The sequence below is a fragment of the Mobula birostris genome, chromosome 7, assembly GCF_030028105.1.
Source record: "Mobula birostris isolate sMobBir1 chromosome 7, sMobBir1.hap1, whole genome shotgun sequence".
In the NCBI taxonomy this organism is placed as follows: Eukaryota; Metazoa; Chordata; class Chondrichthyes; order Myliobatiformes; family Myliobatidae; genus Mobula; species Mobula birostris.
Window position 1 is genome coordinate 32,315,676 of NC_092376.1, and position 23,677 is coordinate 32,339,352.

The 23,677-nt window shown below is 40.9% G+C and overlaps 1 protein-coding gene across 1 annotated transcript in view; it reads right to left on the bottom strand.

Annotated features, from left to right (window-relative positions):
- The window catches only part of cog6 (component of oligomeric golgi complex 6), an 88,592-nt gene that overhangs the window by 60,120 nt on the left and 4,795 nt on the right, over nt 1-23,677 (bottom strand). The window contains exons 2-4 of the mRNA XM_072262859.1: nt 14,935-15,078; nt 13,946-14,017; nt 12,650-12,708 (exon numbers count right to left, since the gene is read on the bottom strand). Of these exons, the coding sequence (XP_072118960.1) occupies nt 12,650-12,708; nt 13,946-14,017; nt 14,935-15,078 (275 nt within the window). The remainder of the gene's footprint in view (nt 1-12,649; nt 12,709-13,945; nt 14,018-14,934; nt 15,079-23,677) is intronic.

Below are 23,677 nucleotides of genomic sequence, written 5' to 3' on the forward strand. Positions count from 1 at the left end.
TCCTCTTGAAACCAACATATGATTTGTCTTTCTCAATGCTTGAGTACCTGAAGTGGCTCTCAGTGATTGGTGTCCAAGATGAATTGGGTCTCATTGCAACTCTCCTTTTCCCACTATAATGCCATATTTGTCATGCAGTGTTCTACCACCACCTGCATCAATTCCTGTTTGCACTTGATATCTCTTTCAAATGCTGACGCACAAACAGCGTAGTAACCTACTATACTGTACAGAAACAGACCTTTTGAATGTTGTGATCAAATTTCTAGATTGGGATGAGCATATATTAAGAGGGCAAAAATGATGCTAAATAACAAGGCAATTTTAATATCAGTCAGGCTTAAGAGAATATGGCACCTTAATAGATATTGGTTAAAAAATATAAAATGATAAGAACACGTTATATTTCAAAATATATACTGCACTCTTAAATATAAATAAAGATGAAACCTCCAATTTGACTCCACTTCCAAGTCCGAACACGAACTTTGACAATAATTAAATTTATTCATGAGCAAGGAAAGGATTGGGAAATACTTATTTTAATTTTTTTTTCAAGCATTACTCTCAAGGGTACTATTTTTCCCATCCCTTCCTCCCCTTGGGAAAGTTCTGGTGAGTCACCAGCATGAAGCAAGGGTACACATGCAAGTTTGTTAGAGAGTGTGACCACAGATTTTTAGTTCAGTGGCAATGAATACACCAAATCAGAAGGATAAGGAATTTAAAAATTGCAAATGTATTCAGAGTTGGTTCAATTGTTGTATTAAACTACAGACAACAGAAAAGTACAGTGCTCCCAGTGTGGGCTCCTGGTGAGACTCAACATAGATTGGGAAACGTTTCGCTGAGCACCTACGCTGCATCCGCCAGAAGTGGGATCTCCCAGTGGCCACCCATTTTAATTCTAGTTCCCATTTCCATTCCAATATGTCAATCCACGGCCTCCTCTAATGTTATGATGAGGCCACACTCAGGTTGGAGGAACGACACCTTATATTCTGTCTAGGTGGCCTCCAACCTGATGGCATGAACATTGATTTCTTGAACTTCCGGTAATGGCTGCCCGCCCTCTCCTTCACCATTTCCCATCCCCTTTTCCCTTTCTCAACTTACCTCATTGCCTGCCCATTGCTTCCTTCTGGTGAGCCTCCCCCCCCCCCACCTTTTCTTTCTTCCATGGCTTTCTATCCTCACCTACCAGACTCCCCCTTCTCCAGCCCTGCATCTCTTTCACCAATCAACTTCCCAGCTATTTACTTCATCCCTCCCCCTCCCGGTTTCACCTATCATCTTGTGTTTCTCTCTCCCCTCCCACACCTTTTAAATCTACTCATCTTTTTTTTCTCCAGTCTTGCCAAAGGGTCTCAGCTTGAAATGTCGACTGTACTTTTTTCCATAGATGCTGCCTGGCCTGCTGAGTTCCTCCAGCATTTTGTGTGTACTGCTTGGATTTCCAGCATCTGCAGATTTTCTCTTGTTTGTGATTTTAAGTACAGATGTAGTTAGATTAATATTCATTGCTGGCTGGGGTATATTGGAAAAGATTATATTTAATTTCACTGATTCTTTCTAACGGCTGAATAGCTTAGTAGCACTCATCATTTAAGGCCACGTGTAAATTTCATGTCATTTGACAGGATGCCTGTTGCAACTCTCAAGCTTTGAAAGAAAATGAGGCAAGCTAAGAGGTATAAAACTGTGGCAACATGGCATTCTGAAGATTGATCATATCTTCAAAGTTACTATGATTAAATACTTCTGAATTGGTAGATTGAAGGATTGTAACTTACAACTTGAAAGTTTATGTTACAAAATCCTGCCCGAAGAAATCATTTTTTAAAGAGTCCCTGATAACTTTCAAAGGAGGTGAATAACAACAGGAATTCAGCCAACAAAAATATGGAGGTTTAGATAATAAACAGGAACAGGATAAATTGCCTGTCTGGATTTGATAACATTGCTATAAACATAGTATATTTTGAATGCTTATAGTACTTAAATATCACCTAGATCCACAAAACCCTCACCAGCTACTCGTTATTCTAAGTGAATAATTTTATCTAGACAGAGACATTATCAATGAAAAAGACTGTAGAGCAAATAATGGCCAACGAACAATTCAGCATTGGAACAGAGAAAGTAGCTCTGTGAAAACAACGTTCAATAGCATAGAACACTACAGTACAGGCCATCAGCCAACGATGTTGTATCAACCTTTTAACCTACTCTTAAGATCAATCTACCCCTCCCTCCTACATAACCCTCCATTCTTCTAACATCCATATGCCTATCTAAGAGTGTCATAAATGCCCCTCATATTTCTATGTCTACCATTACCCCTGGCAGCGCATTCCACCCACTTACCACTCAAAAAAAAACTTACTTCTGACATCCCGCCCCTCCCCCATATTTTCCTCCAATCACTAAAATTATTCTGTCTCATACTAGACAATTCCACCCCGGGGAAAAGTCTCTGGCTATCCATTCTATCTATGCCTCCTATCATCTTCTACACCTCTATCAAGTCACTTTTTATCCTTCTTCACTCCAAAGGGAAAAACCCTGGCTCACCCAACCGATACCAAGCAGCATCCTGGTAAATCTCCTCTGCATACTCTCTATGGTTTCTACATCCTTCCTATAATGAGGCACATTGAATGCATTACCAAACTACTATGAAACCTAAAAAGTACAAACATAATTTTATTTTTGATTAAAAGGTAAACTCAATTAAATAGCTATACCCAGAAATAGTAAACAATATTGTTCCCAAACAATTGTCATTTTAACTGGCTGTAAAGGGGAAACACAATGCCCAGGGATTCAAGTCAGTGCCAATGGCAGTATGGTGCAGTTATTCTATACATACCTGATGAGTGCATATATCCTTCTGGAAATGGAGGAAGGATATGGTCATGCTCCTGGAAATCAAAGATATTACTATCCTCTGGGAAAGGTGGAAGGATGCATTTATGTTCCAGAAAAAGCCAAGAAAGGCAAGCTGAGACTAAAGCATCACTGATTAAAGATTAGAACTCAGTCAAGTGCTAAGGCAAACTCAATAATTTGCTGAATTTCTCCAGCCTGCCTCATTAGTACATACAGCATTGGTGTTGGATTTTATTCAGTCTTCAGCTTACTAAGCTAGAGGGTTAATGAGCTTTCCAATGCTTGTTGATTTGGGACTATTCCAATTGGTTACTGATTGCAGATGTTATGAAGCCAAGTGGAAAGAATTAAAGCCCCTGATCAAATAAATTCCTGTACTGATTAATCACAGTGATACAAACCTGTAGGCACATTTGCCAGATCTTGATTCTGTTCCATCATTCAAAACAACTCACAACTTAAAGTTAACTATGTTTAAAACTTATTGTGTTTTGTATTTGTAAATCTTTTTAAAAAGTTTTATAATATATTGGCTAAATTAGTTAACAAGCTCCAAGTCAAATAGTCTTTGAGATATTAATCCTATAGTGAGGGAATGCCATATAACAGTGGTCCCCAACAACTGGGCCGCAAAGCATGTGCTACTGGGCCGCGAGGAAATGAGATGAGTCATCTGCACCCTTCCTCATTCCCTGTCACGCCCACTGTTGAACTTGAACGCACACGAGGTCATTACCCATGCGAGGACATCAGTTGGTCATTAACCTACAACTACTCAATGAATAAAAAACAAACGTTACTTGAGAGTTTCTTTGGAAGAGAAGGAAGGGGACATAAAAGGCCTAACGATGATGATAACGCACAGACAGCTGAGGCTGAGACTGCAAAAAAAGAAAGCTTACTTCAACAGAAAATACCATGAGTCGTACATAAAATATGGCTTTATTGCGACCGGTGACTCGCACGCTCCAAGCCCCGTGTGTGATATGTGGAGACAAGCTGTCTAATGAGGCAATGAAGCCCTCAAAACTGCTTTGGCACCTTCAGTCCAAGCACCCTGCACTGAAAGACGAACCCGTTAAGTTTTTGAGCAGAAAAAAACATGAGCAAGCGGAACAGAAGCAAGTGCTGAGAGCCACCACCTCCACAAATGCTGCTGCTCTGAGAGCGCCGTACTTAGTGGCTAACCATATTGCTAAGGCTAAAGAATTGATTCTGCCTACTGCCATGGACATGTGCCTTTATGACTTATAATTGACTTATCACTATATTCACGCAAGGAAAATTTGCGCTGTGTGTTTAATATTAAATTCGTTAGATAAGCTCTTTTAGAAACAAAATTGAGTGTATTAGCCACTGATAAGTGACTTATAGTTGACTTATCACCTACATTCTGGTCATGATTAATAGCGCCCCCATCGGCCGGTCCGCAACAATATTATAGACAATAGACAAGAGGTGCAGGAGTAGGCAATTCGGCCCTTCGAGCCAGCACCGCCATTCACTGTGATCATGGCTGATCATCGACTATCAGTATCCAGTTCCTGCCTTATCCCCATAACCTTTGATTCTGCTATCTTTAAGAGCTCTATCCATCTCTTTTTTGAAAGCATCCAGAGACTTGGCCTCCACAGCCTTCCAGGGCAGAGCATTCCATATATCCACCACTCTCTGGGTGAAAAGGTTTTTCCTCAACTCCGTTCTAAATGGCCTACCCCTAATTCTTAAACTGTGGCCTCTGGTTCTGGACTCACCCATCAGCGGGAACATGCTTTCTGCCTCCAGCATGTCTAAACCCTTAATAATCTTATATGTTTCAATAAGATCCCCTCGCAGCCTTCTAAATTTCAGAGTATACAAGCCAGTCGCTCCAATCTTTCGACATATGACAATCCTGTCATCCCGGGAATTAACCTTGTGAACCTACGTTGCACTCCCTCAATAGCAAGAATGTCCTTCCTCAAATTTGGAGACCAAAACTGCACACAGTACTCCAGGTGTGGTCTCATCAGGGCCCTGTACGGCTACAGAAGGACCTCTTTGCTCTTATACTCAATTCCCCTTGTTATGAAGGCCAGCATGCCATTAGCTTTCTTCACTGCCTGCTGTATTTGCATGCTTGCTTTCAGTGACTGATGTACAAGAACAGCTGGATCTCGTTGTACTTCCCCTTTTCCTAACTTGACTCCATTTAGATAATAATCTGCCTTCCTGTTCTTACCACCAAAGTGGATAACCTCACATTTATCCACATTAAACTGCATCTGCCCACTCACCCACCCACTCATCCAGCCTGTCCAAGTCACCCTGCATTCTCATAACATCCTCCTCACATTTCACACTGCCATCCAGCTTTGTGTCATTGGCAAATTTGCTAATGTTACTTTTAATACCCTCATCTAAATCATTAGTATATATTGTAAACAGCTGCGGTCCCAGCACTGAACCCTGCGGTACCCCACTGGTCACTGCCTGCCATTCCGAAAGGGATCCATTAATCGGTACTCTTTGTTTTCCGTCAGCCAGCCGATTTTCAATCCATGTCAGTACTCTGCCCCCAATGCCATGTGCCCTAATTTTGCTCACTAATCTCTAATGTGGGACTTTATCAAAGGCTTTCTGAAAGTCCAGGTACACTACATCCACTGGCTCTCCCTTGTCCATTTTCATAGTTGCATCCTCAAAAATATTGTCAATATTAAACTGGTCTGCGGTGCAAAAAAGGTTGGGGACCCCTGCCATGTAATATTTTAAAACTACAACCTACCTCCCTATTAAGGTGGCACTTCTCAAAGAACAAGTAGTTCTTCCAATGTTCTGGCCAATATTTAAATTTAAGCCAACAATATGAAAACACACTTATTTATAAAGTCATCTTTTATATTTCCAAATATTTAAAATCTCTAAAGTGTTTCTTTGTTCAAATGTTGCCGCATTCACCTATATAGAAACCACAAATGCCCTTCAAAAGTCAAATTAATTGACTATTACGGGCTTTAAGTTTAACAAAACATGACCAAGAAACTTTACTTTAATTTCGTCAGTGAAGGACGTCCAACATGCCAAGCATTTTTTTTCCCTTTTAGTACAAGTCCAAGAAGGTTTAAGAAGGCAGATCACCACCACTTTCTCACAGGCAAACAAGGATGAGCAGGTGTGCTCACATCCTGTAGATAAATTTAAAACAAAGACTGATTACTTCACAAACCATTAAAATGCATTTAACTTATTAGAAACATTGGCCAGTGGCAGTGTTCTGTTCAAAACTGAACTAAGCCATTTAGACAACAAATTTCCTGGTATACCACTTAGAATCAGAGCAACAATGGGATGTTGGAATTGATTTCAGCATCAATGATATAGCAGGAAGAAGGATAACCAGTTCCAAGCCTTCCTATTCCTCTGTTTTTGTCACCAACCACTTTAGGTTCCAATTTCATGTTTCTCCCTTTTGCACTTATATTAAAAAATGCATTTTAGTATCAGAGAGCATGATCCCAGAAACATGATACGCAAGCAGCAAAGTAAGCATAGGACAGAAAAATCTTTTCCTAGGATCACTAAAATATCTATCTATAATTAAAAATAACAGCAAGTATCTATGCTTTCTACGTCACTATCAATGTGAGAATAAAACAATCTAGAGGCAGAAGAGTGTAGCAAGATTAGCTATGAACATGGAAAAGATATTCTGGCTCCAATACACTTAGGAGTTGAAAGTATCTTAGAAAAGGTTTGAAAAACAAATCCATTGGTAACGTATTAAATTCGTGTGAGCAGAAACATCTCTTGCTCTATTACGCTAAGCAGTGGTGCTCCCCAGGACCACAAGACTGCATGGCTAGATCCAATTCAAACCGGATCATCAAGTTCACTGATGATACAGCGATGAGACAGCATACAGAGAGGAGGTAAAGCAGCTGGTAGAATGATGCAAACACAAGAACTTGAGTCTCAACGTGGACAAGACCAAAGAGATGACTGTGGGCTTTAGGAAGGTGCAGCTGACCACTCCCTACTGCACATACATGGCTCCTCCATCAACAGAGTTAGAAGCACAAAGTTCCTGGAAGTGCACATACCAGATGATCTCACCTGGTCCCTCAACACCACCTCAAAACACAGCAGCGTATCCATGGCTGAGGTGAGTGAAGGTTCCTCCTCCCCATTCTAAACAATTTTTACAAGGGCACCATCAAGAATGTCCTGACAAATTGCATCAGCTTCTGGTATGAGAATTGCAAGGCATCCGATTACAAGTCCCTACAAAGGATTGTGAGGAACACTGAGATGATCATCAGAATCTCTCTTCCACCCATTAGAGATATTCATCAAGAGTGTTACACATGTGGGGCTGTTTGTGATCCCTCCTATCTGTCCTAAAATCTTTTTGACCTCCTACCATCAGGCAAGAGGTACCATAGCATTAGGACAAGAATGGTTAGGATGGGAAACAGCTTCTTCCCCCAGGGATACTGAACTCCCTGACACCACCTGGGTCTCATCATGTATTAGATTAGGTTAGATTCAACTTTATTGTCATTGTGCCGAGTACAGATACAAAGCCATCTGACCAGAAATGCAAAGATTAGTGTTATTTACAAGATAACTGCAAATAAAAAAAGTGCTACAGCACACAAATATAGAAGTACTGAGGTGAGACAGTACAATACGGATGCAATACTGCTTAGCGCTGTGATGAGAGGTTCAGCAGTGTCATAGCCTCAGGGAAGAAGCTCTTCCTGTGCCTGCTGGTGCGGGAGTGGAGGCTCCTGTAGCGCCCACCGGATGGGAGAAGAGTAAGAAGTCCATGGTTAGGGTGAGATGCATCCCTGATCATGCTTTTTGCCCTGCCCAGGCAGCATTTATGGTAGATGTTCTCAATGATGGGCAACTGGGTGCCCATAATCCGCTGGGCAGTTTTCACCACACGAAGTGTCAGTAGCAATATACTGTCTATTTTCTAACTTTTAGAGAAGAGGGCATGTTGTGGGTGATGGAGTCCTTAATAATGGATGCCGCCTTTTTGAGCTATCTCTTTTTTAAGGTATCATGAATGGTGGGGAGGCTGGTGCCCATGATGAAGCTGGCAGAGTTTACAACTTGTTGCAGCTTTTTCCAATCCTGTGCAGTGGACCCTCCATACCAGGTGGTGATGCAACCAGTTAGAATGCTCTCCACTGTACATCTGTAGAAATTTGTGAGTATCTTTGGTAACATACCAATTCTCCTCAAACTCCTAATGAAATACAACCACTGTCATGCTTTCTTTGTAATTGCATCAATATGTTGGGTCTAGGATAGATGCTCAGAGATGTTGACACCCAGGAACTTTGAACTGCTCACCCTTTTCCACTTCTGACCCCTTGATGAGGATTGGTGAGTGTTCCCTTGACTTCCCCTTCCTGAAGTCCACACTCAATTCCTTGGTCTTGCTGATGTTGAGTGCAAGATTGTTGCTGCAACACTACTCAAGCAGTCGATCTATTTTGCTCCTGTATACCTCATCACCATCAGAAATTTTGCCAACATAGTTGTGTCTTCAGCAAATTTATGGATGGTGTTCGAGCTGTTCCCAGTCACACAACCATGGGTGAAGAGACAGTAAACTAAGCAGTGGGCCAAGCATGCATTCTTGAGGTGACCAGTGTTGATCCTCAATGAGGAGGAGGTGCTATTGGGATGGGAGGGGCTAAGGTAGTGCCAGAGGGCAACTTTTTCAAGCTCATCTGCGAAACAGCTTATATTCTTCCCTTTAATGTCTCTTCGTCCTTTTCTAGGTGGCTGGCATTCTGTCGGAGTCCATGATCTACAGCTGTACTCAAACTGCAGTTCTTTCTGTTGGTAGGTTCCTATTTCCAGAGTGTTTTTGATATCTTCAGCAGTGGTATGGAAGATTTGCACCTTCAGGGACCACGGGTGGGGCCTAGGGTGGTCTCTGTGGAAGACTCAATTCCTCACTGGTGTCACCAATTGGAGTGTCACAGAGATTAGAACATCGAGACAGTGTGTGGCTGTTGGAGGCCTCTGCATTCAGGCAATCACTCTCAATCTCTCTCTCGCTCTCAATGGGGAGAGAAGAGTCTGCTGGTTCTTGAGTTGGGTGTGCTCGAATAAGTGTTGCTTTAGATTACAACATTAAAACAGCGATCTGTTGGTCTCCCTCTTGGTGTGAAAAGAGAGGGACAGAGGGAGAGAGGGGGTGTGCGTGTGTGTGTGTGTGTGTGTGTGTGACACGTCAAAGTGCTGGGTTCTAGACTGCAGCTTTTTGTTGGACAGCAGATCATAGGCCCTATGGAGTTTTCCTACTGACTGCTTGGTGGGTGGTGGGCACTGATGCTTCCTGCTAGAAAAAGGGGGGAAGGGGAGAGTTGATGCTTCACAGTTGCTTGTGCTTGGGAGGAATGGGGGGCTTTGGGGTTCTAACTTTTTTCTGTCAATCATTCTTTGGGGTCTTCTACTGTTTCATAAATGTCTGAAGAGTAAGATTTTCAAGTTGTATACTGTATACATTCCCTGATATGAAATGGAACTACTGAACCAGGCAATAGTCAATGAGGCAGCTCACACTGCTGTTGTTGGGCAATGGTATGATTGTCGCCCTTTTGAAGCAGGTAAGAACCTCCAGCTGTAGTGAGAGATTGAAGATATCCCTGAACTCTCCTGCAGTTGGTTGGCAAAGTTTTTCAGACCCATACCAGGTAAATCATCAGGGCCTGTCACCTTGCAAGGGTTCACCCTCTTGAAAGACATTCTGATGTCAGCCTCCGAGAAAGAACACAGAGTCACCAAATACTTCAGGAATTCACACAAATGCAGTTTGATTCTCCCTTTCAAAGCATGCATAATAGGATTTGAGCTCATTAGGGAGTGAAGCATCACAGCTAGTCATGATGTTAGGTTTCGCTTTGTAGAACGTAATGGCCTGCAGACCCTATCACCGAGTTGACGTGCTTCCAATTCTGTCTCTAACATTTTTACACTTAATATGGTGTTCCATAGGCCAAACCTAGACTTATTGTATACTTCTGGTTTACTGCTCTTGAATGCCACAGATCTAGCCCTCAGCAGACTATGAATCTTATGGTTCATCCACAGCTATTGGCTTGAGTATGTCTGGTATGTTCTCAAAGGCACACACTCATCCACACAGGTCTTGATGAAGTCAGTGACAACTGTGGCATATTCATTCAGACTCAAAGATGAATCCCTGACTATTGTCCAGTCCACTGACTAAAAGCAGTCCTGTAAGCACTGCTCTGCCTCCCTTGACCATACATACCTTCTTGGTCCTCACCACTGATGTTGTGGTTTTTAGTCTCTGCCTATTCACGACAATATACTCACTGAGCAAGTAATATGGCTGGCATTTAATTATAAGATGTTCAATTGCCCCAGGACAGTGACTACTAATAACAGATAAGTTTGTGCACCAACCTTTGTTAATGTACACACGAAATCGACCACTTTTGGATTTCACTGACAGGAAGTTTCTATCTGTGCGGAATAGAGTCATATGTCAAGTTGAAATGCCAATGCAGGCACGTTGTTTCACTGCATTTCGGTGAATACACAAATACAGCAGTTTCTTAAAAACACTCAGATGACGGCCGATAAGCAGCACTAACATTCATGCCACACAGTTCCTAACAAGGGAGTCTGGACCCATATTGCGGGTTTTTCCTCAAAATTGTGTATTATTTGGAGATCACACTATTAGAAAACAGCAACTTAAACATTTTAGTTTCTGACTTTCTCCCACTAATGCACAGTTGAATACACATGTCCAAAACCATCTGATCTAAAACCCCCATACAAAGAGCATGAAATTTCACTGCACTTAAGTGACTACTGTTACTTCCACATTTTCAAATTAATTGCATATCCAAAAGCATTGATATTGTGCTTGCAATTTAAATTACTGTCAGTTCAATACCAACAAGAAAATCAGTAATGCAGAAAATCAGCAGGTAGCAACACAGCGTGTCAGAAAGGGACACATTTACTAATGTTACAGGATAAATGGGTTTTTTTCTGTTAAATTCTCAGAAAGCTATTTGTTAATACACAATTCAGCCATCTATACAATCATTTCCAGCAGCTTATCTTCTTTAGAATAGAGCCTGAGTTTAGCATTAACAAACATAAACAGTATTTGACAACTGCATTAAAGGAAATAATTATCTATAGTACCGTGAGCTAGAGCAGCTCTGATTATCTGCAGATTACGAGCTTTAAGCTGCTTCACAAAACCTGATGAAACAAACCATGAGTGAGTATATTTATTTATTTATTTGCCACTGAATTTAATGGTTACAATATGTCACCAGAGAAATCTTCTCAATTTCCTATCCCTCTATGACAAGACTATCACTTAAATTTTAAGAACTGACATTTGGAAGATGAAAAATGTCCACAGAAACAGCAAATAGATATAATTTATTTCTATACTGGGCAGAACAATAGATCTTGTATAACTCCTACAGAACATCTGCCAGATTTTCCACAGCTTGAAACACAGGATTTGTTATCCATAAGTTGCAACAAATGTAGATCATAATTGATTCTATAGTATAACTATAATGCAAATGTATTTTGACTACAAACCAAGCAAAATTCAAGCAACGGATTTAAGACTACCTAATAACTTTATATCTCCAACAGGACCAAGATCTTGTCGTTGGGTTTGGAAGCTTGCATGCCTCAATGACCTGGAGAGTTATGTTGGTTATTGGTCACAACACCCATGCCAAACAGGTCAAAGAGTAGAGGCCAGACAAGAGTGGCCCATCAGTCTTCCAGGTTGTGGGGTTCAGCTCAGGGCTAACAACTCTGACTGGTAAAACAAAATTATTACAGAAAGAGCAATGAAGAATCCTTCTACATCTGACTATGACGGTATTCCTGAGTCTCCACCTGGGACTTGTATTACTGACAGTAGTGAAAACTGAGAGGAAGACTGAGAGAAACTGATCTGATGAAAGAAGCCCTGAACACCGCCTGAGATGGTGAACTTCCATTACTGCTATAAATGCCAGCGGAAAAACGGGCAATGACTAAGTAATAACCTTATAACTTTAAGTGCTTGTTAGCACATCCTTCTTGATGGATTCCAGTATTGTACCAGGAATAGATGTCAAATGAACTAGTGTATAATTTCCTCCATTTTCTTCCCTCTGTCCATCTTTCTTAAACATCTGTGTTGCATTTCCTAGCTATAAAGCTGCTAGAACTACTGGTTCATAATCATATGAATTGAACTCTTAAGCGATTTTAAAGGCAGTCTAAACAAGCCATTAGTATTCTCTTGCCCAAACTATTACTATGAAATTGTGTGTTACTTTGTAAATATGCTTCAGCATTCCAGCAACTGTCTTTCTAACGACCAGTGCCAGAAAAAAAATTGCAGCAGATAGTGGCTCCAGCTCTACTACTAATACTTCCAAAGAAATGAATCCTTTCTACCCAAAGTTAGACCACAACTAGCATGCCATTCAATTTATGGAACCAGAATCAGTGAAGACTGACATCTACAGTGGCACTTTGATGTAAACATAACTTAACATCACTAACTTTTGTTTGTTATTAAAGGTGACCAACATCCAAGGTTCAAAAAAAAAATTAAATTAGACTACAATCTGTTATAAGACATTTACAGCAATCCAATTAGGTAATGCAGAACATGTCTTTAAAGTGACTGAACCCAACCCAATAGCTCCCATGATAACCGAAACCAAAAATAATGCACAATACTTACTTTTCAGATTGTAGCTTCGTAGTTTTGATAATTAGATCTTCTGTCTGTTCCTTTGCTAGCTGGAAAAAGAGCGAAAAAGCAAAATTCATCCTGTGGAATTTGACTAGTGTCAACATTATAAAGTGTAACATGCCTTCCACTCCTAAATCTCTCCTTTCTGAGTCCATCCCAGGGAATCAACTGCCCACAAAGTTATTAACAATGAAACTTTCAAAAAGGATCTAATGCTTTCCTGGTGTATATGAGGAATAAGCTCTTCTCGGGCTTCTAGTCAGGTTACAGATAACAATTATAACCGGCGTTTCGGTGACACCTTCATCAGGAATGATGCCTGAGCATGTCTAGCCTGGTGGTATTTATAGTCCTGTAGTCCGTCCCTCTCGATTTGTTAGTCTCATCCAATCAGGTTTCCACTCTTTCAACTTGTTTACAATCGATTGCCAGTTCTTACTTAGAGCAAGACCTTCGTCTTTGTTAAAAGTTTTTTCCTCTAGTTTTATTTCAATGGCTTCTTTTACCAGGAAGTCCCAGAAGCCATTGGCAAGGCACAGTAGTTTTGTGCCATTGAAGTCAATGTTCTGCTACCACCAATTTCTCCAGCTAATCCAAACGGATACGTCTCCTGTGCTCCTTGATGCAGGTTTCCACCGTGTGTTCCAACTGGCCAATATACTTTGTTCCGCATTCACAGAGAATCCTGTAAACACCAGCCGACGTGAATCCCAGGTCATCTTTGACTCACATAAGCTGTGATTTGAGCTTCTTTACAGGTGTATGGGTGGAAATAACCTGGTGCTTCTTCAGGATTCTGGCGATCCTTCCAGAAACCATGGAAATATAGGGAAGACAGGCGATAACGATAGGTTCCTCCTCGTTGTTATGTTCCCCGCTTTTTCCATCCGCCCTTTTAAGGGCCTGTTTGATTTCCCAAAGATGCTCTGAACTTATTTGCTTCTGAAGTTTAAATTTGTTTTTAAGATTTAAAAGCTTTAGTATGATGGATAGGGTTCACAATGAATATACTTCTTTATTACTTGCAGGCGGGCATAGAATAATCTTATGCTTTGATTTATCAGTCCTGTTTATGGGATAAGGTAAGGCATCTTTCAATCCTATCTCTAGCCACAAAACAGCAAAGTGCACTTTTTTTGAAGTTAATACAGCTTCATATAATACAACAACAGCTGAGTTAATACAAGTCAGAAGAATTAGATTTTTCCATATCGACTTTTTATAATATTAATCCACCCATATTTTCACATTTTCTGTGAAAGATAAAGGTTTCTCACTCTTTACCTTTAAACGACTGGTCATATCCTGACAGCAGGCACTCATTGCTTGGACATCTTCATGAACACTCTCAAGGGCCTATGAGAAATTACATTTTTAAATGTTGTGAAATTTTTTTTTAAAATTATGGTTTTTTTTCAGTGTGCAATAATAAATATACTTTAAATTACTTCTTGTTTGTGAAGTTAAAAAAGTGTTTTTTTTCCCAATTAGAAACTTAATATACTTTGAATTTACTTGTTACACCATGAAAAACTTATTCCAGATTCTTTTAGACAAAATTACACAAGATTTTCAGAAGAGAAACAGTTCATGTGCTCATTGATAATCAAATCAAGCCTTTCGATATCTAACTCTATCAGTGTATTTTTTATTTTTTTCCCTCTGTTGATTATCCACTGTCTCTTTCAATGTATCTACATAATTTGCTTCAGCCACTTTCTGCGTGTCCATTTCCTTTCTGTAAGACAAATCCATTTTATTGCTTCAAAATGCACATGGAAGTAGATGATGTAAATTGGTGAAATGTGCATTTAGGATGAATGTTCTGAGGTATCTGACAGACTATTTAATTAAATGAAAATAATGGAATTGCTCGAATCTTAATTATGCTAAAGAGAGAGTTTAAATTACTATAAGGTTTTTAATCGACTGAAAGCCATTTCCATACCATCAAGCATTTGTAAGTTCTTCATTATGATCATCAGTTTGAAAACTGTAAGCACAGGCCTGATCGTCTTGTGTTAGAAATGCAGTTCATCTCCATCCAGATGAACTATATCACCAGCACAAACTCCATTAAGCAATCTTGTTGAAAACTAATATAATTTCCAAAAGAACATTGCTAACTTAAACTTTCTGTTGATAAAATATAAGCTATTGTATTTACTTTGTTTGCTATATTTTGTTCCTTAGCAATTGCTTACTTTACAATTATCCAACAATTAAAATGGCATCAACATTTCAGATACCTTAAATTTAAATACATACTGTACCTCTTTGACTTCTTTGAACACGCGTACAAATTCTTCATTAATCGACAAGCTACGCCTCTCTATGTCACCTCGCAGATTTCTCCTTGTGCGCAAACTATTTTCAGTGAAGAACACTGACAAGGCTTTAAGAGCCTCCAGCATATCCTATGGATAAAAGAGGCATATTTTGTCTTATTGTTTAATAGCAAATGTATTTAGACTATACACTTCTAGATACTGTAAATTATAAGCTGAAGAGTTAACTATCACGCCCTTTTATAAGAAATTGTCAAAAAGCTTCCATAAATCAATGAGATACCACAACTTGATGTTCCATAAATATAATGAACCGTGAAAAATAAACGATGAATGCACTATAGAGCAGCATTTTATTCATATATGACAGATCTAAAGACCCAAAGCTGTAAATTTTGTTTGGTTTACTTTGATATTAAGGTTCTCATAAGTTGCAATTTAAATGAAGAACTTTGTTTCATCTAAACTTCAATCATACAATTTCAGCAACAGAGAGAATATCTTTGTTACACAAGAGCATTATAACTTCTGATACTTTACAGATAGATTACTTTCCACATCTTGAGAAATTGACATGAATAGCTGTGGAAATGAGTTTGTCAAAACTAAGACCCTCTGAGAAATGAGAATGAGAATACCTTAAGAGAAAAACTGTCATGAATCTGACGAGTTGTTTTTTCCTTGGGAAATTCCTTAAAAATTAAGTGCTGTGAATCACTACGACAAATAAAGGTATTGCAGAGACTCCATATATACCTTGTTGGAACTAAACAATAAGGATCTCATTGACTTTACACAGATGTTTATTTTTTCAGGATAAATTCATATTTAAATTTAATAAACTGGAGTATCCTAATTATTTAAATCAAGATACACCAAAAATGTTACATACAAGGACCAAGATGGCCTTACAGTAAATCTCTGGACTGTCTTGAGATAACAGATGGTATGCAGGTGGCTGAAGGTGAACTATGCATCCAAAACACGAGTGTCTAGTCATTGTCACCAATCAACTTCCCAGCTGTTTACTTCACCCCTCCCCTGCCGCCCATTTCTACCGATCACCTTGTGTTTCTTCCTCGCCTCCCTCCACCTTCTAACTGACTGCTCATCTTTTTTTCCCCAGTCCTGATGGCATGAAACATTGACTGTTTACTCTTTTCCATAGATGCTGCCTGGCCTGCTGAGATCCTCCAGCGTTTTGTGTGTAGCTTGGATGAGTGAAGTGTTGAAGATGTCCATGAAGACATCAGTGAGATGGTGTATACACTCTCAGAGTACTTGTCCTGGGATGTTGTCTGGACCTGGCCACCTTACAGGGGTTGACTCTCTGCAGAGTCCTTCTTGTGTCTGCTGCTGTTACTAACTGTGGCTGCTCAACAGGGAGGGGGATAGCTTTTGTGGCTGGTGATGTGTTGCAAGACTCGAAGCATGTATAAAAGCTGTTTAGAGCATCTGGAAGAGAGGTGCCATTTGTACGGTCGACGGTGTTTTTCCTTGCATAACTAGTGGCCTCCTGTATATCAGTGAGACCCAACGTAGATTGGGAGACTGCTTTGCGGAACACCTACACTCCAGCCGCCAGATAAAGTGGGATCTCCCAGTGGCCACCCATTTTAATTCCACTTCCCATTCCGACATGTCAGTCCATGGCGTCCTCTACTGTAGCGACAAGGCCACACTCAGGTTGGAGGAGCAACACCTTATACTCCGTCCGGGTGGCCTCCAACCTGATGGCATAAACTTTGATTTCTTGAACTTCCTGTAATGCCCCCCTCACCATTCCCCATTCCCATTTTCTTCTCTCACGTTATCTCCTTACCTGCCCATCTCCTCCCTATAGTGCTCCTCCCCCTTTTCCTTCTTCCATGGCTTTCTGTCCTCAGATCCCCCCCGCCACACTGGACGCTCACCAATATGCTTACTGACAGATGCCATAGCATCTAACATGCACCTGGCCCAGATACACCTAAAAAACAAGGGTATTTATGTCAGAATGCCGTTTCTGCATTTCAGTTCAGCATTCAACACTATAGTTTCACAGTCCTTGGTGAACAACTCCACCTTCTCAGCCTAAATATGCCACTGTGCAACTTGGTGTTGGACTTCCCAACCATACCTCGGACAGACTGGATGCACAGCTGCTCCTCCCTCCTCCTCATCCTCAATGTGGGTGCCTCCCAGGGCTGAGTGCTGAGCCTGCATTGCTGTCTACTCTGCTCACACATGACGGTATAGCCAAACACCCAAGTAATCACATTGTCAAGTTCGGCAATAACATGCCAATAGTGGGGCTCGTCAGCAACAACAATGGGATGTCCTACAAAGAGAAGGTGGAAGAGCTCAAGGCTTGGTGCCAGGCAAATACCCTCTTCAAATGTCAAAACAAAGGAGATGGTTATCAACTTAGGAGAACTTGCACCACTCACAGCCCTCTTTTCATTAGCAGCAGAGCAGTTTCAAACTCCTGGGAGAGCACAATTTACACAACCTCTCATGGTCCTAGAACACATTCTACACAATCAGGAAAAGCTTACCAATGCCTCTACTTTCTGAGGAGAGCTGGACTATGCACATCTATACTTGTCTCTTCTACCGACGTACAGTAGAGAGCATCATAACACGCTGCATCACTGCATGGTACTGAAATTGCACTGCAGTGGAGAGAAAGCTCTACAACAGGTAGTCAAAACTGCCAACGCATCACTGGCACCAGCCTACATGCTATCAAAGAAGGTGGCCTGTAACATCATGAAGGATCCAACCCACCGTGCTAAGGACTGTTTGTCCCACTCCCATCAGTGTGGAGGCTATGAATCAGCCATGCAAGGAGCACCAGACTCAAAAACAGTTACTGTCCCCAAGCAGTAAGGCTGATCAACACCTCCACCTACTAATCCACCCCACACCAACCCTTACCATTTCCTGTCAGTCACCATTTCTGTGCTAGCATTACTTTATCAACATGCAATAAATTTATGTATACAAGTTGCCTTAGGTATTTTTTTTTTGTTTTTTATTATTGTGTTCTTTATCTCATATTTTGTGCTGCATCAGATCTGGAGTAACAATTATTTCATTCTCCTTTTCACTTGTGTGCTGGAAATGATATTAAACAATATTGAATCTTGAGGGTACTTAGCTAACAATATATTCTCAATTTCCAGTATAACTCTAATAATTTGCTCTTCAGCTAATCAGAAATCACAATAATTCATCATCTGGCTCACTAAGTGATATTTCACACACACCTTTTTATCTCACCTTGCCACCAGTGCTTATCTTCCCTTTGAACTTGTCTTCCTTTAAACCTACAGAAAGCAGCTGGCCCAGATATTGCCCCGGCCACTTCCTTAGATCCTATGCAAACCAATTGATGGGGATACTTGTAAAGAATGTTAACCTCTCCTTAATTCAACCTGAAGTTCCTACCTGCTTTAAGTAGACCACTATCACTCCAGTACCAATGAAAAATGCAGTAACAAGTCTAAATGACTCGTGCCTGGTGTCTCTGACAACCACTATCATGAAGTGTCATGGCACACATCAACTTCAGCTTCGCAGACAACATCAATCCATTGCAATTTGCCTAACATTCAAACTGTCTGTGGTGGGTATCATCTCACTGGCCCTACACTCATTTCTGGAATATCTAGACAGTCAAGACACCTATGTTAGACTATTGATTATTGACTACAACTCAAAATTCTAAACTATAAATCCAACCAAACTCATCTCCAAACCTGAGGTTCTTTACCTTCCCCTTGTAGCTGGATCATTGATCTCCTGAGCAACAGAGCACAAAACCTCTGCCACGATTATCTTCAATACTGGTGCTCCACAAGCCCACGTCCTCAGCCCCTTACTCTACTCCCTCTGCACTCAGACTGCATGGCCAGATCCTACACTAACTCTGGTCTACAAGTTTGCAGATGATATCACTGTAGTGGGCTACACCTCATATAATGATAAGTCAGAATACAGGAATGAGATAGACAGCCTAGTGGCATGATGCCATGACAATAATCTCTCCCTTCATGTCACCAAAACAAAAGAGCTGGTCATTAACTTCAGAAAGTAGGGAGCAGTGCACATACTCCTGTTTACATCGACGGCACTAAGATTCAGAGGTTCAAGTTCCCAGAAGTAAATATCTCCATTAGCTTGTCCTGGTCCAACCAAGAAGGCATGATGGCCAGGAAAGCACACCAGCACCTTTATTTCCTCAGAAGGATAATGAAGTTTGGCATGCCCCCTTTGACCTTCAGTGTTTTTTTTAATAAATGTTCCATAGAAGCAATGCATCACAGCTCAGAACATCACGGAAACCAGCCTTCCTTCTGTCTACATTTCTCGTTGCCTCAGTAAAGCAGCCAACATAATCAGAGACCCCACCGAACCCTAACTTTCTCACTTTTTCCCTCTCCCATCAGCCAGGAGAAACAAAAGCCTGAAGTATGAACCACCAAAGTCAAGTACAGCTTCTATCCACTGTTGTATGCCTAGTGAACAGTGCCCTAGTATAATAACATGGACTCTTGACCTCACAACCAATTTTGTTATGGCCTTGCACCTTACTGCTTATGTGCACTGCATTTTCTTGGTAACTGTAATGCTTCAGTCTGCACTCTGTTAATGTCTTCCCTTGTATTACCTCAAAGTACAGATATGATGAAATGATCTGTATTGGTAAGATGCAAAAGAAAATTTTTCTCTGTAACAATAATAAATGAACTTACATGGGAGCCATTTCCCACAGTGCCTTTAAACTCATTGGGTTCAGTGGAAAATTGACAAAGGGATTATTTAACAAACAGAAAAACATGATATAAATGTGTGTCATGGTATTAACATAGATAATATCCAATAGTACAGAAAATCAGTCAATTCAACACCAAAATTCAAAACATGAATAAAAACACACAAAAAAACATGTTTTGTATTAGCTTTTGTGCAGGCCAAATGGTCATAACAACATTTTTCTATGATAACCCTTCTCTTGCTATCAATTTTAGATACAACTTTTTACACACTCTTGGACTCTATGTACTTGTTTATTTGACCAGCCTATAATGCAGAACCATGTCACAAGTCTTGCTAAAATCTATGCAGACCATGTCATAATTTCAATCAACTTTGCCTCCAACTTCTACCCTGTCCTCAAGTTCACTAGGTCCTTCTCTGATACCTCTCTCCCCTTTCTCAATCTCTGGAGACAAATTGTCTACTGAAATCTTTTATAAACTTACTGATTTTCATGTCTATCTTGACCATACCTCTTCCCATCCTGTCACCTGTAAAAATGTTATTCCTTCTTCCGAGTTCCTCCATCTGCACAGTATCTGTTCTCAGGATGAAACTTTCCATTCCAGGATATCTGAAATGTCCCCTTCTTCAAAGAATGGGGTATCGCTTCCTCTACCATTGATGCTCCCCTCACCAGCAACTTCCTCATTTCCCCAACATCCACCCTCACCCCATCTTCCCACCACCATAGCAGGGACAGAGTTCCCCATATACTAACCTACCACCTCCACATCCAGCATATCATTCTTAATAACTTCCACCATTTTCAACAGATCCTACCCTAAACACATCTTTCCCTTGTGATGGGGTCCTGAATTACCCTGCTTTTGAAAAGAGAGAGAGAGAGTTATTTAACATCGATATCTTGTTTTGAAGAGAGAGAGAGACGAAAACTAACTGTTGGACTGTCACTTTAAGGAATGAGAAAAAACTGGTTAACTTTTGGATTTCTGCTGAGTTGGAGATGGCACCGAGCACCTCGTAAGTTGCTGTGGTGACCGGGGGCGTTATTTAATGGACACTGGATGTTATGATTTTCGACAGGTTGTTGATACTTCTCAAGGACAGTCGCCTGCTTGCATTCCTTACACAGAGAGAGGAAGGAGGAGTTATTTGAGTGACAGTTGATGCTCAGCACCGGAAGATAAAATAGGAGGTCAGATGATAGACCTCAGACACATGTTTTGGACACTGAATTGAGCATTGTTGTGCCCGCAGGAAAAGTAGGTTTTGGAGGATTGATCAGGCGGATCGATCCATCGCTCTTGCAGTGAAAAGAGGAAAGGGGTTGACTGTTGGGGAGTTGTCCATGTGTCCACCCTCGCCTGGGGGATAGCTCCACCACAGGAAACCAGTCTGCTTTGCTAAAGTCACAGTCGGTGACTTTTAAAGGATTTCGAAGGATAACGAGAAGGTCGACGGTGTCAGCTTACCTGAAGACTCAAGTCTCTCCCTCTCTCTCTCTCTCTCTCTGTCTGTCACTACTCCACCCAATACCACGAACTGAACTGAACTCAACTTTACTCATCATCATAAGACTGTATCTTTTTACCCCTAGACTTAAAGAAGCTTTGTTTTTCATACATATATTTCCACACTCACTGATATACTGACATATATATAAAAATAAAATCATTGCTAACCTGTTTGATTTATCTACATTTATATTACTGTATTGCGTAGTTACTAATAAATATTATTAGTTAATAGCAATACTGGACTCCAAAGTGTTTTCCATCTCTGCTGGTTCTTTATTCCCGTCACGGGGTACGTGACACCCTCTCTTCCACAAACCCCCCACCACTCTCCATAGGAATCACTCTCTCCCTGACTCCCTTGTCCATTTGTACCTTCCCAATGACCTTCCTCTTGACACTTACCCCTGTAAGCAGGACAAGTGCTACAGTTTCCCCTTCACCTCCATTCAGGACCCCAAACAGTCCTTCTCAGTGAGGCAACACTTCACCTGTAAGTCTGTCAGGGTCATCTACTGCATCCAGTGCTCCTGGTGCAGCCTTCTCTGTACTGGTGAGACCCGGTGAAAATTGGAAACACCTTCGCTTTGTCCACAACAGGCAGGATTTCCTGGTGGCCACCATTTTAATTCTACTTCCCAATCTGATATGTCAGTCCATGACCTCCTCTGCTGCCACAATGAGGCTATTCTCATGCTGGAGAATCACCACCTCATATTGCATCTGGGTAGCCTCCAATATGACGGCATGAACATTAATTATTCTTACTTCTGGTCATTTCTACCCCCTCCCCCTTCTCTCTTTTTTCCACTCCCAATCCTGCGCACCCTCGTACCCTTCTCATCTCCTCGCCTCCCTCTGGTGCCCCTCCTCCTCCCATGGTGTACTCTTAGAAACATAGAAAATAGGTGCAGTAGGCCATTCAGCCCTTCAAGCCTGCACTGCCATTCAGTACGATCACGGCTGATCATCCAACTCAGAACCCTGTACCTGCCTTCTCTCCATACCCCCTGATCCCTTTAGCCACAAGGGCCTCCCTCTTAAATATAGCCAATGAACTGGCCTCAACTGTTTCCTGTGGCAAAGAATTCCACAGATTCACCACTCTTCTCTCAGATTCCTTCTTTTTCATCCATTATCTTTTCCATCTTTCACCTCTCGCCTTCTCACTTCATTCCCTCTCCCCTAACCTCCCATCTTCCCCCTCACCTGGCTTCACCTATCACCTTCAAGATTGTACACCGTCCCTCCACCCACCTTCTTTCCCCTTCCTTTCCAGCCCTGATGAAGGGTCTTGGCCTGAAACTTTGACTATTTATTCCTTTTGATAGATGCTGCCAGACCTGCTGAGCACCTCCAGCATTTTGTGTGTGTTACTGTGTTATAATTTAAACGTGAGCTAAATTCATCGACAACATTGTCTACTATGCTCCCAATGCCCTTCCTTGTTACCTGCTCCAAAAATCAATTAGTAAATCAATGTCCTTGAGAAAAGATTCCAATAATTTACTGTCCACTGAAAGAAAAGCAACTGAATTATGATTACTCTGCTACCAGACTCATAAACAGTTACTCTCCCCATGCAGTAAGCCTGATCAACACCTCCACTCACTAACCCACCCACCACCACTACTTTATCATTTCTTGTCAAAGTCACCTTATCTTAGATACTTATGTTTATTGTTTTATTATTGTGTTCTTTGTCTTGTATTTTTTTTCCTGCTGCATTAGATCCAGAGTACAAATTATTTCGTTCTCCTTTACACTTATATACTGGAAATGACATTAAATGATCTTGAATCTTATTCTTTTCTGCCTCGTTAAACAATGGAACAACATCAGTAATCTTCCAATCTCCAATTCCTGTAGCCAGGGATAACTGTAAGCTTTCTTTTCTTTGCTTTTTGTTGTCTACAAGTAAGAGAAAGTATACCAAGATATGCACAAGAAAACAAAACATGCCAAAAGATGTCTCAGCAGAGATTATAGAAACGGTCTAAGTTTTTAACAGATATCTTTAAGAGGATAGAGTGCCAAGGGGTGTGTGGAAGAAATTGAGGTCTCCATAATTTCCTTAATGCAGTAATGGAATACATAAAAAGCTAAAATTAAAGATTAGAATACATGGGGGAGGACGAGATGTCAAGGTGAGAAAGCTCGTGAGATAGTGAAGGCCACGCCATAAAAGGCAAAGCATATAGGACAAGGTATTTCAAATTCCAGATCCCAAAGAACCAGGAGACAATATGAGAAAAAAAGGGGAAGAGAAAAATACTCCATTTAGAACTGAAAGTCAGTGCCCCCTGAGACCGATCCAAACAAATATAGGAAGTTTGTTATGCAGAAACTGACGCTAATCTTGCTCATGATTAACTACAGAATATTGTGACTCCTGCCAGAATCTCACATCTCAGAAAAGGAATCACAAAATTCCCACAATAAAAGAG